Source organism: Haliotis asinina, chromosome 11 (assembly GCF_037392515.1).
Source record: "Haliotis asinina isolate JCU_RB_2024 chromosome 11, JCU_Hal_asi_v2, whole genome shotgun sequence".
NCBI lineage: Eukaryota > Metazoa > Mollusca > Gastropoda > Lepetellida > Haliotidae > Haliotis > Haliotis asinina.
Window position 1 is genome coordinate 31,256,025 of NC_090290.1, and position 16,080 is coordinate 31,272,104.

Genomic DNA, 16,080 nt, shown 5'->3' on the forward strand with positions numbered 1-16,080 from the left:
GTTGATTATATTCTTGTTTATATTGTAATTCATTAGTTTCTGATTTTTTTTAAATGTGGTTAATGACAGGTCCACTTGGGGCCTAACCAACTGCCAAGGAGGAAAAGAAAGAAGATGGGAAGGAGCTATGTTTTCCAGCTCAATGCCGGCAGATGAAAGAAATGTTTTAATTCTATGTCCTAGAGGCGTATCAAGAGAAGATTTTTTATTGTATAAATCCTCGTGAAGGGGTTTGAAAACACAGTAATTTAGTAATGTACTGTAAATAAATACGGCGATACGCCTCAATAGATGAAATTCTAAAAGAACCAAGACAAAGTCTTAGACCTTGGTGATGGACAGACTCTAATAGTTTCAGGTTGCTTTTGCAGGCTCCACCATATACGATAGAGCCATAATCAAGTTTTGAGCGGATGAGTGATCTATGCATGTGAAGGAGGGTAGTTTGATCCCCTCCCCACTTTGAATTAGAAGCAACCTTTAATAAATCGAGTGCCTTCAAGCATTTGGCTTTTGGGGATTTAATATGGGGCAAAAAGGTCAAATGTGAATCGAAAATAAGTCCCAAGAACTTGGCCTCCTTGACAACTTTGATAGGGGCGCCACTTAGAAATAGTTCTGGGTCTTTATGAGGTTTGTATTTACGGCAGAAATGTATACAATTGGTTTTTGATTTAGAAAATTTAAAGCCGTATCTATTTTGTTCAAACACAGCTGCAGTTGCCCTTCAATAGCATGCATATTTTTCCCACGACAAGAAATATTAAAATCATCCACAAATAACGATCCATCTATTACATCGTTTAAAACTTTTGATAAACTATTTATCTTTATACTAAAAAGTGTGACTGACAAAATACTGCCTTGTGGAACACCCTGATCCTGAGTATAATGATCAGACAGGGTAGAACCCACGCGGACTTGAAATTGTCTGTTATTTAAAAAATTGCCTATGAATTCAGGCAAACGACCTCGCATCCCGAAATCATGTAAATCTCTCAAAATGCCATATTTCCAGGTTGTGCCATATGCCTTCTCAAGATAAAAAAAGATAGACACGGCGTGTTGTTTACTAATCAACGTTAATATGCGAGGAGGTGGCTCACCACGGGTGCCAGAATGCAAGCAAGCTAGGAAGGCAAGGAAAAAAGCAGAACATTATTTCCGTCGCCATCCTATGGTGCATAATATAAATAAATTTTAAATTTTAAATGCTAAAGCACGGCGTACTTTTAAACAGAACAAACGCCAATCTTGGCAAAATTATGTATCTAAAATAAATTCTCGGACACCCATGTCCAAAGTATGGAACATGGTCCAGAAAATTAAAGGTAAAGGAACTAAATCTACTGTCCATCATCTTAAACATGGAGATCAGTTACTTACTGATAAATCAGATATTGCGAATAAACTGGGCGAAACTCTCGCTAAACATTCTTCTTCTTCTAATTATATACCTAAATTCCAGCAATATCAAAAACAAGAAGAAAAGAAAACTATTAATTTCAATTCTGATAATGGGGAAGATTATAATGAAACGTTTTCTATTCATGAACTCCATACTGCTCTTGATCAAGCTCATGACACTGCTACAGGAGCTGATAACATACATTATCAACTCCTGAAGCACTTACCAGAATCCTGTTTAGAGACGCTCTTGTATATATTTGATAATATTGGGACTTCCGGGAAATTTCCTTCTTCATGGCGTGATGTTATAGTAGTACCAATAGCTAAACCTGGACGTGATCATACGGATACGTCCAATTATCGTCCGATTTCATTAACAAGCTGTGTTTGCAAGACCATGGAATGCGTGATAAATAATCGACTTGTTTGGTATTTGGAAACTAATAACCTTATCACAGATATACCATTGAACGGCAACTGCAGTTGTGTTTAAACATGATAAATAAATGGTGTCTCGAAAATGGCTTTAAATTTTCTAAATAAAAAACTAACTGCATACATTTTTGTCGTAAATACAAACCACATAAAGACCCTGAACTATCTCTAGGTGGCACGCCGATTAAAGTTGTGCATGAAGCCAAGTTCTTGGGTCTAATCTTTGATTCACATTTAACGTTTTTACCACATATTAAATCACTTAAAACTAAATTCCTGAAAGCTCTTGACTTATTGAAAGTGGTGTCAAATTCTAAATGGGGAAGGGATCAAGCTACCCTTCTCCATCTATATCGATCATTCGTACGTTCTAAACTTGAATATGGCTCCATCGTATATGGTGGCGCCTGCAAAAGCAACCTTAAACATCTTGATTCTGTCCACCACCAAGGTTTAAGACTTTGTCTTGGGTCTTTCCGAACTTCACCTATTGACAGTCTTTACGTTGAGGCCGATGAAATCTCTTGCACAACGCCGTATCAAATTATCTTTACAATATATCACACAACTCTACTCTACCAAATGCAATCCTGCACATAACCATGTCTTCAATCCTCTTTATGAGGATTTGTATAGCAAAAGGTCTTCTCTTGTTCCGCCTCTTGGGCTCAGAATAAAGCCGTTTATTGCTGCTGCTGGTATTGAGCTGGACAATATAGCTCTTTTCCGTCTTCTTTCCTCTCCCCCTTGGCAGTTGCTTAGGCCACAGTTGCTTGTGCCACTGTCATTGGATCCAGAACAATATCTTCTAGATTACCAGACAATAGTCCTATTTTTACAGCTGAAGCTAACGCCATATTAACAGCCCTTAAATATATTCAAAGACACCCGAAACGTAAACAGTATATGATATATACCGACTCTCTTTCTCGTCTTCAGGCTATTAAAAATATATCTTGTAAACATCCACTTTTAACTGAAATTATTGAATTGTATAATGATCTTGCAACTGGTCAACACGACATCGTCTTCTGTTGGTTACCCAGCCATGTAGGGATCTCTGGTAACACATTGGCTGACCTTGCTGCTAAAGCAGCACTCAACAAATCTGTTACACCACTGCCTATTCCTTACAGTGATTACAAAGCCACCATTAGGTGTTATATCCGTGACCTGATGCAGAAGAAGTGGGACACCCAAGTAGGTATAAATAAATTACATGAGATAAAACCTTACATTGGTTATACCCACTTGGGTTGTCAGTCCAGATTTGAAGAGGTTATTTCTACGACGATGTCGTATTGGCCACACTAGATATACTCATGCGTACCTGTTAGAAGGTTAGGATCCTCCTTTTTGTATCCCTTGTGATGAGAGAGTTACGGTCAAGCATATCCTGCTTGACTGTGTTGAATTCTCCATCACAAGGGATATGTATTTTACAGTCAAAACAATTAAGGATCTTTTTAGCAGCGTTAGTTTTCATTTAATTCTTGTTTTTTTAAAAGAAATTGATTTTTTGACTGAATTTTGAGCAATATGTTTCTGTAAAAAGATGTATTTTAATAATTGGTAGTTTGGATTCGTAACTAGAATTGTTAGTGGCTGTACCCTCAAAGGGGGCTGAAGTATTGCAAAATTATTGTCCTCCTGAGAGGGTACGTAAGTCCAAAAACATTGATAGTAAATTTAATTCTACCAGGTTTTTAGTCGTAGTATTCCTGTTGTTTTAATTTTGGCTAGCATGTTGTACACTCGCCAGCGGCTGAAGGGATGGTGTAAATCCAACTAAGGTCAATGTAGGTAGCAAAGATACTGTAACTCCCCATGGTCCCTAGTATGGTGATCTACCTTCAGTTGTTGGCGATCTATAGCCTGATTTTATAGTGTATTGTCCAAATGGTGATGTTGTTTTTAACTTTCCATGCTAGTTTTAATTCCATTTGAGATATTCTAGTTGTTTTACTGTCCTTCGGTGACAGGTTTTATAGTAGACATATAATTGATTTTGATATTAGTTGTTCTCGTCATGATATGGCTGAGATATTGCCGATGTGACGTAAAATATTAACTCACTCACTTACTCACTCTCTAAGTGCATTGACAAACTGTGGTTTCAAAACAAATGCTACGATAGGCATATTACTGGAGAAAAGACTCTTCCAAAAGCTGTGTGTCGTCCACCGAGGGTGTGCTAATCTTCGTAGCACGGCTAGATACTTATTTCTATCATTTTTCCTTGTGAAACGGCGTCTTTCATATCGAGTCACAGGTAATGTTCCTTTTAATAACCTATTGATAATACCATTGACGGCAAGAATCTGTTCTCTGTTCATGTCTAAGAAGTCTTGTCGAATTTCCTCAACGTCTTGAAATATTAATATGTCCCTTAAAAATGCGTAATGTTTCAACACGTACCTGGCCATAATTCTAGTCTGATGTCTGATCTCAATGAGTAAACCTCTATTTATACACAGACAACAAATATACTCTCCTATTCATTTATTCTCAGACAGTATTTTACATTACAAATCCACATGACTACCCCAACGGGCCATCTCTGTCCGAGGGACTCCCACCAGGGTCAAATAGGGACAGTCTGGAGACCACTTTTCATGTTCGACCCAGGGATCATCATCGACTTCCCAGTTCTTGAGAATGACACCACATTGAACACACTTGCAAGCGTCTCCTCTGAGCATGTATACAAATCCTGCCTGGGCCATGTGACTAAGACTCTTGTTTCATCTGCACTGGCCAAGACTGAAAAGAATTCAGCCGTTCTTGGAACTGAGGTTTGAGGGAATACTGTCCATACATAGGTACCCATCATCATATTCGGTCTTGCTTGTCTCAAGACCCAGTAATGTTAGGGCCTGTATCTCCCAGCATTCCTCTAGGGCTTTGCAGAACAGGGTGTATGCTTGAGGCCCCCGTCTAGGTAACATGTTGAGTAACTCTCTGACCCTGTCGAAGGACAGTTTCTCCATAATGTCTGCTTTCATGAAGACGGTAAGCACACCAAACTGCATCAGTTAGTCAACCAATTCTTCTACGTGCTGTATGGCCTGCACGAGGCCAGAATAATTCTTCCTTAGGGTATCACGGTGCACGGAATCCATTTTCTGTCTTCAAGATAAACAGCTGCCAGTAGAGTCAAGAACAAGAGATTTTGGCAAGTGAAGTCGGAATGATCTGGAGGGCTGATTGGGGGCTTTATATGATCCCGCAGAGTCTACAAATACGTTGTGGGGAAATGCCATGTGACTCATACTCTAAATATAGACACACCAGGTGTTGACATAATAGATCTCAATATACAATAGAGAGGAGTGACTCATGGTCTAAATATAGACACATCGGGTGTTCACACAATAGATCTCAATATACAATAGAGAAGAGTGACTCATTTTCTAAAAACACACACACCAGGTGTCCAGGTGTTGATGACGTCATGAATCCAATGTGGAGGATCCGGTCCTCTATACCACGGGTTACAACACCCAGAGTGGGTTGTGCCCATCTAAATCTCCCATTATAATACAGGGCTTCGGGAGTTGGTCATACAGGGCTTGAAGATCAGTTTTGGCAAATGTCGAAGATGGCGAAATATAGAGAGAGCATAGTGTAAACGCTACATGTAAAGTAATTCTCACAGCAACAGCCTGCATATTAGTAATAAGTGAAACAGGGCTTTGAATAACGTTTTGTCTGACTAGAATGGATGACCCGCCAGTGGCTCTATCAAATGGAGGTGAAAAAGACTGATATGCATTAAAATGACGAAGGTCAAATGTATCTGTTTGTTTTAAATATGTCTCTTGGAGACATATCGCTGAAGGTGTAAAGTCTTGAACTAATAGCTGTAATTCATGTAAATTAGTAGTTCCACTGTACAATATTATTGGAATAAACTTTCTTTTGGGGGGATTTATTGGAGATCTACCCCGCACTCTTTTGGAGGGCGACAAGCTATGTGCCCTAGAATGGACGTTTTCAGATACGTCCATGTCTTCAAGAGACCCATATATATTGAGCAATTGAATTTTATTTTTTGACCCTTTAGGAGCTCTGCCACTTGGTTGTTTTGAAACATCAGGCTTAGGCTTAGATTTACCTTTAGCAGTTTGTTGTCTATCAGCTGTCGATTGAGACTCAGTTCGTGACTGCGAAGATGATTTATGATCAGGAGAAGATTTTGATGTTCCAGGAAGTGATTCCTCAGTCTGTGATGACATAGCTGGGTATAGAAGTCGTGGAGAGTAGCATATTTCAGGCATTTAAAACACCTGAGCGGGTTGGGGATGTAGGTTTCAACTTGGATATTGCAGTAACCTGCCTTCACTGATTTGGGAACATTTGGCGATGAAAAAGGAAAAAAGATAGGTATTCGTTTGCAATGTTTCATTGTTTTTTTTCGTGTTGAAAAGCGCTTCACATACAGCACACCTTGATCTTTCATTTCGCACGCTATATCAAGTTCGGACATGTCAGCAAACAACCGATCACGATCTCTGACGATACCTTAACTAGTGTTCAAGGTCATGTGAGCAGAGACCGTGACCGGAATACCCACAAAAGATTCAATGCTCATCAGATTGGTTGCTTGTTGTTTCTTGCCACACTCAAATAGCAGCGCACCCGAACGTAAGCGTCTAATGTTCTTAACATCCCCAGCAATACCTTAAATACCCCTTGACACTGCGAAAGGGTTCAACTTCAATGGTGTCTTGTCAGGAGTCTCAATAACGAGGAAACATGGCCAATACTCAACTGATAGAGACGGTCTATGATCAGTATCAACAGGATCAGTTTCAAGTGGACGTTTTGTTTTTTTTGAAGGGGTATTTCATAAGCCATGATTGGTGTCATATGGTTCATCATCCGAGCTCCCCACCCACCACGGAGTATCACAAGGACAGTGCTAAAGCAAGCGGGCCTCCACCTTGCAGCACCAAGGATACCCAGATGATATACTCCAGTAGAAGAATTATTAGTAATTAATCTACCAGATTGGCCCATGAGCCATCGCCTTCTGGCATAAGACTCTAGGCAAAGTTCATATTATCATAATTTACAATCAAACAAGTTACAAATCACCAGTATTGCCAAGGCCGAAATTTAAAACAATTCCAAATCAAATTTGTGCAATGGCAGTCCATGCACAGGGCTTAACATGACCAGCCGATTGGTTGAATCGGGCCCATTAAGTCGGGTGAAGTAAGGGCCAAAGTGGTGTGTTGGGCAAATGGTTTGGCAGTTAAAAGCCCGAATGCCCTCAACCACCAGGTTACCGTCCTTCACCGACACGGGACGCAACCCACGGCAAACAGGTTGCCCAATTTAGTCGCCTCTTACGACAAGCAATGGGGTGCTGCGGACACATTCTGTCCCGGGTCCACACGGGAGAAGAGCACTTAGCGTTACCCAACACCCATCACGGGGAGGTGGCTCTTCACGGGTGCCTGAAGTGGGATGAAGTGGATGAAGTGGGCAGCAATGATAATTATCTGACATAGAGATACTGGCTGGTTCTGGTCCTATCAAGAGAATCTTTTTCATGGCTCATGTAGTGGTAGATAATAGATCGTTGTACATAGGGCGGATCCAGAAGGAGGTGTTGAGTTGCTCACCCAACTTTTATCCTGAAATTCTGACCATTGAAACTCGGCTGAAAATGCAGTCGTAAGTGTTGAGATTCCGCTTCTAACGCTTGTGTGAGTGTGAGTGTGAGTGTGAGTGTGAGTGTGAGTGTGAGTGTGAGTGTGTGTCTGTGTGTCTGTGTGTGTGCTTGTTTAACAATACAGTAGATTGTCTCAGACCCGACCTTTCTTCATAGTTGACATGGATAAAATTGAACGTGTGATGAAATCTTGGAGAGGTAAATTAACCAGCAGAAACATCCGTCCAGTTCAAGTAAATATGATACTTCAGTCTTGACTCACCTACTAAAGACCATATGAAGTAGACCCGTGAAGGTCCCGGTGTAGAATAGGCCATCAGCAACCCATGCTTGCCATAAAAGGCAACTATGCTTGCCATAAGAGGCGGCTAACGGGATCGGGTGGTCAGACTCGCTGACTTGGTTGACACATGTCATCGGTTCCCAATTGCGCAGATCGATGCTCATATTGTTGGTCACTGGATTGTCTGCTCCAGACTCGATTATTCACAGACTGTCGCCATATAGTTGGGATATTGCTGAGTGCGGCGTAAAACTCACTCACTCCCATTTGGGGTAAAAGTGTAAAACAGCTGTGACCAGTATATGCAAAGACAACAGAAAATAAGGATACTCTACTTTCTTGAAGCATGGCAAGTTACTGCAATAACATGATTCTAGTTTACCTCCCTCTATATGGAAGGTTTGAACAGACAGGCAATCTCACATCCTTGTCGACCTTGTCTGACCATAATAATGGGGATGATTAATTTTTCAAAGTTTGGCGTTTCACTCTCATTGCTGGAGAGGGCACTCTCTGGGTCTTGCGCTGCTAGAGGAGCATAGTTCTTTCTGAAAGAAAATCCGATACCACTGACGAACCAACATAACGATGTTGTTTTAGCACTGGGATGAGTTTATTGCAGACAAAGTCTCGTGTGAATCTTTCTACAATATGATGAGTTTGCAGACGTTTGTATTTTCTGTTTCCGATCTGTTTCGAAAAAAAAACTGCTTTCGGATCAGTGGATCCGTTGTTGACCTTGGTTTTGGTTGTACCCATTCCATAGTCTGTTAGTAACAGACTTTGAAACACTGAACAAATGGGCACGTCTGCCAGTGTCAAGCAAGCTAACAGTAGAGGCTGCACGCGCTGCAGGCCTAACACAAAAAGAAAGAATCAAGTAAATCACAAATATATTATGAGCAAAATGAGAATGACAAATATATGTACGCACAGAATTTATTCGGCAAACTATACGTTTCGGTGCATGTTTTACACACATTAACTTCTTCCATAGTCATTTATGCAGGCTATAGTTGTTCAGATTAAGTTCTCTGGACATATATTAACCATCCCTTGGTATTTCAGATCTCGGAAGATAACGTGTGTGAAAGCATTTCAGTTACTTTCCGATTCATACATACATACATGATATCTGTTAAAATCACCCAAAGCGTATAGAAACTAATTAAAGAAATCAACTTTTATAAGTACGTAACTGGATGCTTCCGCCTGGCCATTCAAGTGTACAAAACTGGTGAATGTGTCACCCATTTCACCCATAGACGTTAACATGGCGAGGAGAAACTCAGCGATCCATAATGTCCCATTTGACATCTGGTTCCCTGGTGGAGAAAGTGGAGTTGATACCGCCTCTTGACGTTAGACATTGTTCGCAACACGTGCACGAAGTGGGCTAGCACTGTCGTCTGTAAGGACTGGCCATGTGGTGGGAGGATGGCCATCTACTTTATGTGCTACTAAATCCCAGTCTGGGAAACAAGCGATGTACGCTTTCGTTCTATGCAAATTTGACTGATCAAGGTTACATGGCCAGGTTTCCAGTCCTTATAGGGCCCCATATATGTCAATTTGACAGTCACAAAAGGTTCTGTATTATCTGAATATTTACCTTTCAGTAACATGACGGCAAAATCGCTATCGAAGCTGATAAAGCTATTACACTGAAATACTTGTTGCATATTTCTTGTGAGGGGTATATGTCGTCTGTGAATACACGCACACGCACACGCACTCTCTCTCACACACACACATCCTACAAGCCTCTCTGTACCTCTGCCTATCTGAGAAAGTCTGTATCCTCCCTACTGTCGCTCGTTTTCGACATTAACGCTGCCGCTCCTTAACTACACGTTTTGCTGGTCAGTTGGTTTCCAGTGAATGTCTCCTTTGCAATAGCAATACCATTACGAGCCACCTTGTAGCTTTAGGAGACCCCATATTTGATTATCAATATCAACATCGAAATCAGCTGATTTTACAAGTCTTCCAACTTTAGGAACAATTTACAGAAACCGGAATCTTGCTTAGTGCTTGCAGCACGTACATATCACAAATACCGGAAAACACTCTTAGGACTAACATAATGATGATATGAATGTAAATGACTTCATGTGGGTTAACAGGATAGGTGTTGCGATACTTATATTTTCAGTTCTTTACTTATATATCTCTTATAGTCGTTGATTGGGTCAATGCCCGAACGTCTCCCGCCACATTTACTTTGTAGCTCTAATGAAACTGTGGACGTCCATTTGTCCCATATGAAAATCAGACGCCGGAATGAAAACTATATTTTGGAGATGTTGTTCATACTTGGTTCAAAGAAGGACGCGCTTCCATTTGATACCCATCATTCACGAAATTATTATATTTTTGTGAGAGAGCGCATGTTCTGTATGAACCAGTTACACATTCACAGGATCATACAGTGACAATTACTGAGGTAAATCTATCGACTGCGATTAGAATTTAGATGTCTATTTATATTTCCTCCACGTTGAATTGGGGGAAGATATTTCCAACAGTATTTTATCAGACTGAGACAATCCTCGCATATTAAAGATGGAAGTGTGTAGTCAAATCGTAGCAACCTTTCTAGTTTCTTCAAACTCTTATGTGTTAACTATGGTTCTGTTTTCCTTTTGCTCCAGTTATACGGAAACCCCTATGTCATCATTGCCACCTCTATCCACGTCACAAACAAGACGGCCACCAGAACAATTAGAAGCTACAGGTAAGTGGAAATTAGCACATCGTTGTTTCAAGGAACCTGCTCCGTGTGCACTTTATGTAATGTTTGCTTTGTAGCAGGTGGTACTTGTTTTATCACCAGTTTGGTTCGGTGCTAAAACCTCTTTTGAAATGTTTCATTGTTGGAATATTTTCATTTTACAGTCTACTTATACTGCAATTACTGCTTGTTCAGTTTCAGAGCGGAAGATTTCATTTTCCAACACAGACACATGCGATGAGGAAGAGAACCCTGACTGTGAGTAGACCTTTGTGAAATATTCGAAATCTTTGCATTTCACTTCTGTCCATCCAAGCAGTGGACAGTTTTTTGTAGAATACAATCAGCTTATTTGACAATCAGCTTTACTTTCAGCGGCGCACAATATATGTCAGCCATCTGAAGATGTCGCGTGGCATACTGCGCCATCGTCTTGGGGGCGCTGAATCTAGCTCGTGTCCGTTAGTAGAAGTATGATCAAAATGTTTTAGTTCATGGGTGACGTTGTATCATACGCATGGCCCGCCGGCGTTGTTAGGATGCCAAATGTGCTAGTTCTGCATTGTTATGGCATTATATACGTTTTCTTTATCATTTATATATAAAGCGTCATTTGTGTTTTGCACGTTAAGTGGATGTGTATCGCTTTCTGGAAAGAACTTTGTTGGTGTTTGCAGGATTTCTTTCCGATTGCTCTAACGTCATTATGAAATTGGTGTGATTTCGGTGGTAAATCATTGGTGAAGTTTCTATTGATTGTCCGTTGTTTTCAATTGGTATCCAGCTTGTTTGACCTTTTTTCACTCACTGTCTACCTTTCACACAACATTTGCCAATGAGTATTGCAGCAACAACTGATTGCACTTCTTTTGACGATTGAAGAATACGGCACCTGCAAAGGCTGTTTCAAACTTGGTCAATACCTCAACTTATTACAAACACCATAAGCTGGGCAGTAATCACATCACCACACTCTGAAATACTAGCAAGCATGAGGATTCCAGTGGTTTTATCAAGAACAAGGTTACAGCTATTGACCACTGACGGATCGAACACATGGGGCGAGAGCGCCCTGTCACACTGCCTTACCTGTCCGTAACTCCACAGGAAGCTAAGCTAATACTCTTACTGCAGAGATGGCCAATCTTCCCTTGACAACCATCCAGATACTGATGGAAGCATGTGGCGAATGTGCCACGCGGTGACCGCTTCACTACTTATTTTCAACAATAAATTTCAGAACAGTTTGATCACATCATGGTGACAGTTCATCAAACTGATTATTCGTCCCATGTTTTTTCGTTGGAATAAATTGTGCAGCACATGACAATGCACTTTTCTTAATTGAACATGTCTTCATTAAGAAGTGTATTTTGCTATTTCATCAGTTGTACACAATTTTTGTGATCCTCAGCAAAGGCTGAGTAGGACCTCATGTTCGCAAAACCCTCTAGGTAAATGTAAGAAACAAATCGTTGTTTTAGATGAAGGTGTGTGTCACCGAATTATAATGTCGTTCGCATTTAGTCATCAAGACGTAGCGGACAAAAGAATGATCCGAACGTAACAGTAGAGAAATCTAACACCTTCGTCCAGCAATTGACAAATGACTGTCACGAATAATCCAAATCAAAAGATTAACTGTAGCTACACGGATCAAGAAATGAACGTCTTAGAGCACTGGCATTCAATGTACATCATTGAAGTCATGTGTAGTTCCTGTTTGGCCAAATCGGAATGAAGTTCTGCAATACTATGTTCGCGTTATGTGTGAAAACGTACATTTGATACCTCACAAGATCAGAGTGCTGGGCACTGACTACAACACAGTGGGATTACGATGTACAGGTAGTTCCATTCTGCTCTGTGAGAAGATTCATAGACATTTTACAACTTATCCCCTTGACCGACTGTAACGTCGACCAACATGTCATCCGTTCTAGTGCAATGGCTAAGGGTGAAAATCGGTAAAGCCGGGCTAAGTCATGAAGTTTGCAAGTGCTGGGGAATATCATGATAAAACATATTTAGGGGTGTCCGATTTTTTGTCAGAACATATTAATAAAAAATAATCAATGAAATCAATTTCTTTTAAGGAAAAACAATAATTAAATGAGAACTCTCCGTGTTAAAACGATCATTAAGTGTTTTTACAGTGAAATATTTATCCCTTTTGATTCAGAATTCAACACAGTCAAGCAGGATATGCTTGACGGTGACTTTCTCATAACAACGGAGGATCTTCATCTTTTAACAAGTATTTCTGAGTATACCACTGCAAAAAAGTCCACATTTACAAGTTTGTAAATGTTTTTGAAAGATCACTATATATAGATTCTTATCAAATTAGATATTTCCTTTTCGCCCAAACAGAATTCACTAATAACGGAAATTGTGTTTGTGGTTTAAACATATTTATTTCATGAAAAAAGCCAACGACGGAATTTTCATGAATTGGATTGGTCAACAAGCTCATTATTATACCTAAATGTTTATGGCTCGAAGTTTCCTCTACCTGAACGTCGTTGAAAAATAAGCTTTGATGATTATTTGATTTTGATTTCCTACTGAATAAGACTGTTTTAGTTGTTTTGTTTTTTTGTGTTTTTTTTTTGGGGGGGGGGTTGAAATCGACTTTCCAGGTTTTTGCTCAGTTTGCTATTTTAAGTAGATCATTATTCAGATTAAGCGCTGTTACGTAAGGATCATCAATTATTACATAAATAGAAGTATCATCGGCAAATAATCATACATTACTGTCGATACCTTCAACAGTGTCCTTTATGTAGACCAAAAACAGAAGTGGTCCCAGAACAGAACCCTGCGGGACGCCAGCTTTTACTCGTTTAATATTTGAACTATAGCCATTTATGACTACACGCTGGGATCGATGTTCTAGATAACTTTCAAACCATTGTAATAGTGAACCATCAATTCCGCAAGACTTTAACTTATGTACCGGACCCCTGTGCCACACTGTGCTTTACCGATTTTGCAAAATACTGCGCGTATTTCTTTGCCGTCGTCCATTGCCTTGGCGATGAAATATGTCAGCTGATTCACGCAAGTGTCCCCTGGGATAAAACCTGACTGTAAACTGGATAAAATGTTAAATATGTTTAAATATACATCGCTCAAATAATTTTGATACACAACTAGTTCTTTCCAGACTGCCGGGAATACGTGTTTTTGAAGTGATAGATTAAAAAGCCTCGTTAAAAGGGGTGCAATACTGACCGCGATTACTTTCAGAATTTTATTTCCAATTCCGTCAGGGCCGGGTGCTTTCGTAATGTTAACATTCATGAAGATGTCATATACTTCACTATTTTTCACTATTTGTGAGATTATTTTCAGATAAACTATTGACTGTCTTCATATTGATAGTGGGGGGGTACTCACTCCGGATTTTCTACTCGCGATTGACGAGTGAAGTAATCATTTAAAGAATCAGTTATATCTTACAAATCATCGCATACGATATCACTGAAAATCAGTGAGGGGAAATTAGAATCGTCAACACACCACTTTGGCCCTGACTTCACCTAGACGGGTGGTAGAACTGGCCCGGTTCTATCAATCGGCTGGTCACGCCATGCCCTGCGCGCGGACAACATTCTTATTGCATCAGTTGAATGTCATTGTGCATTTGTGAAATGACTGTTTATGTCAGAACTTATTTACTATTCGTTTGCATACAGTCCTATGCCAGAAGGCGGTGGCTCATGGGCCCATTTGGCGATGTCGACCTCTAAATTCTGTATGTCCCCAAATTTCTGTTTTTCTAATTTTCCCTAATTTTCTGCCGAACCAGCCTGACATTATATTTGGTGGACAAATATAGCTTTTTATGTCGTATTCACTGGAGTATATCACCCTTGTATCCCTGGTGTTTGCATGCTGGATATCCGCTGCAGATGGACACTGTCCTTGTTGACACTCGGTGGCGGGTGGGGAGCAAGGGTGCTGAACATCTCAGATACATCATGAATCAATTACATTCTGGTTCCGCTAGAAATGACAAGAAAAGGCGTCTGGAGGCTGAAGATATTTCAGTTCCAAAACAACAAGACAACTGGTCAAAATTTATAGTCATTGAGGCTAAAAATGGTGAACCCCTCAAATTAAATCCTTTTTTGATTTCCAAGACAATCCAATCTATATGTGGAGAAGTCAAAAACGTCTCACGTCTCCGTGGTGGCCAGCTCCTTATAGAATGTGCAAGGAGACAGCAGTCAATTAATCTATTGCAACAACACCAGCTTGTAAATGTCTGCGTTAAGGTCACTGAACATAAAACACTCAATTCGAGTAGAGGAATTGTGCGAGACCGAGCCCGTTGTTTGTCGGACATATCAGTAGAGGAAATCGTTGAAGAAGTTAAAGATCAAAATGTCACTATTAGTGACCAGACTACCGTGACATCAGCATCTCAGACCGTCAGCCAATCAGATCAAACGGTTGCTCAGAAAACTGTTAATCTTGATGAGAATGTTGAAATGTCGAAAGCTTGCCGGAAACGCTTAAATCGGAAACAGGCATCCAAAAATCCCTCTATTGTAGAGACGCCTGTTACAGTAGAGGTTCACAACTCCTTTGAACCCCTGGAGATGGAGGTAACTCCACCTTCAGAAAACAAGCTTAGGAGTTCTCGTGAGAGGTCACCAATACAACCACCATGAGACAAAATCCTAAAGTAATACAATGGAATTGCAGAGGCCTTAAGACCAATTATGATGATCTACAATTATTATCTCAAGACCTTGAACTATCAGCCTTTAGTTTACAGGAGACATACCTGAAAAATACAGACATATTTGATCTTCGTCAGTACAATTCATTTCATTCGTTTTCACCTCCAGGTGGGAAAGCCACTGGTGGCGCTTCCATCTTGGTGAGCAGGGTGTGATACATAGTCCTGTTCCTCTTCAAAGCAATCTTCAGGCCATTGCTGTCCGCCTCTCTTTACAAATAACATTTACGCTTTGTTCACTGTACATTTCTCCATCTTCGGCTCTTCAGCAGTCCGATCTTCAGGATCTCTACGATCAGCTTCCCCAACCCTGTATTATCATGGGTGATCTTAACGGACACAACCCTTTGTGGGGAGGTACCGATACTAACAATAAAGGCAAAATCCTCGAAGACTTCATTTCTAATAATAATTTATGCATATTTAATGATGGATCAGCCACTTATTTATTTCCTGGTTTTGGAACTTATTCTGCACTTGATCTGTCACTGACAGATCCCAATATTTATAACGAATTTGAATGGTCAGTCCATGATGACCTGTGTGGAAGTGACCATTTCCCCACAATACTTTCTGCTATAAACCCGACTGATGACCCACCTGCAACAAGGTGGAATTTTAGTAAGGCCAATTGTTCATTATTTGAAACAATGTGTACTGACAACTTGAAATATGAGTTTGTTTCCTCTGCTCAGGATCCAATTCAGTCATTTTCTGATAAACTGAAAATTATTGCTGATGAAACTATACCTAGGTCCTCTGCAATTCCACATATTCGTAAA

The 16,080-nt window shown here is 40.2% G+C and overlaps 1 protein-coding gene across 1 annotated transcript in view; it reads left to right on the forward strand.

Moving 5' to 3' along the window:
• Positions 1-16,080, forward strand: part of LOC137255732 (hemicentin-1-like) — a 123,096-nt gene that overhangs the window by 94,756 nt on the left and 12,260 nt on the right. The window contains exons 28-29 of the mRNA XM_067793231.1: positions 10,466-10,548; positions 10,741-10,803. Of these exons, the coding sequence (XP_067649332.1) occupies positions 10,466-10,548; positions 10,741-10,803 (146 nt within the window). The remainder of the gene's footprint in view (positions 1-10,465; positions 10,549-10,740; positions 10,804-16,080) is intronic.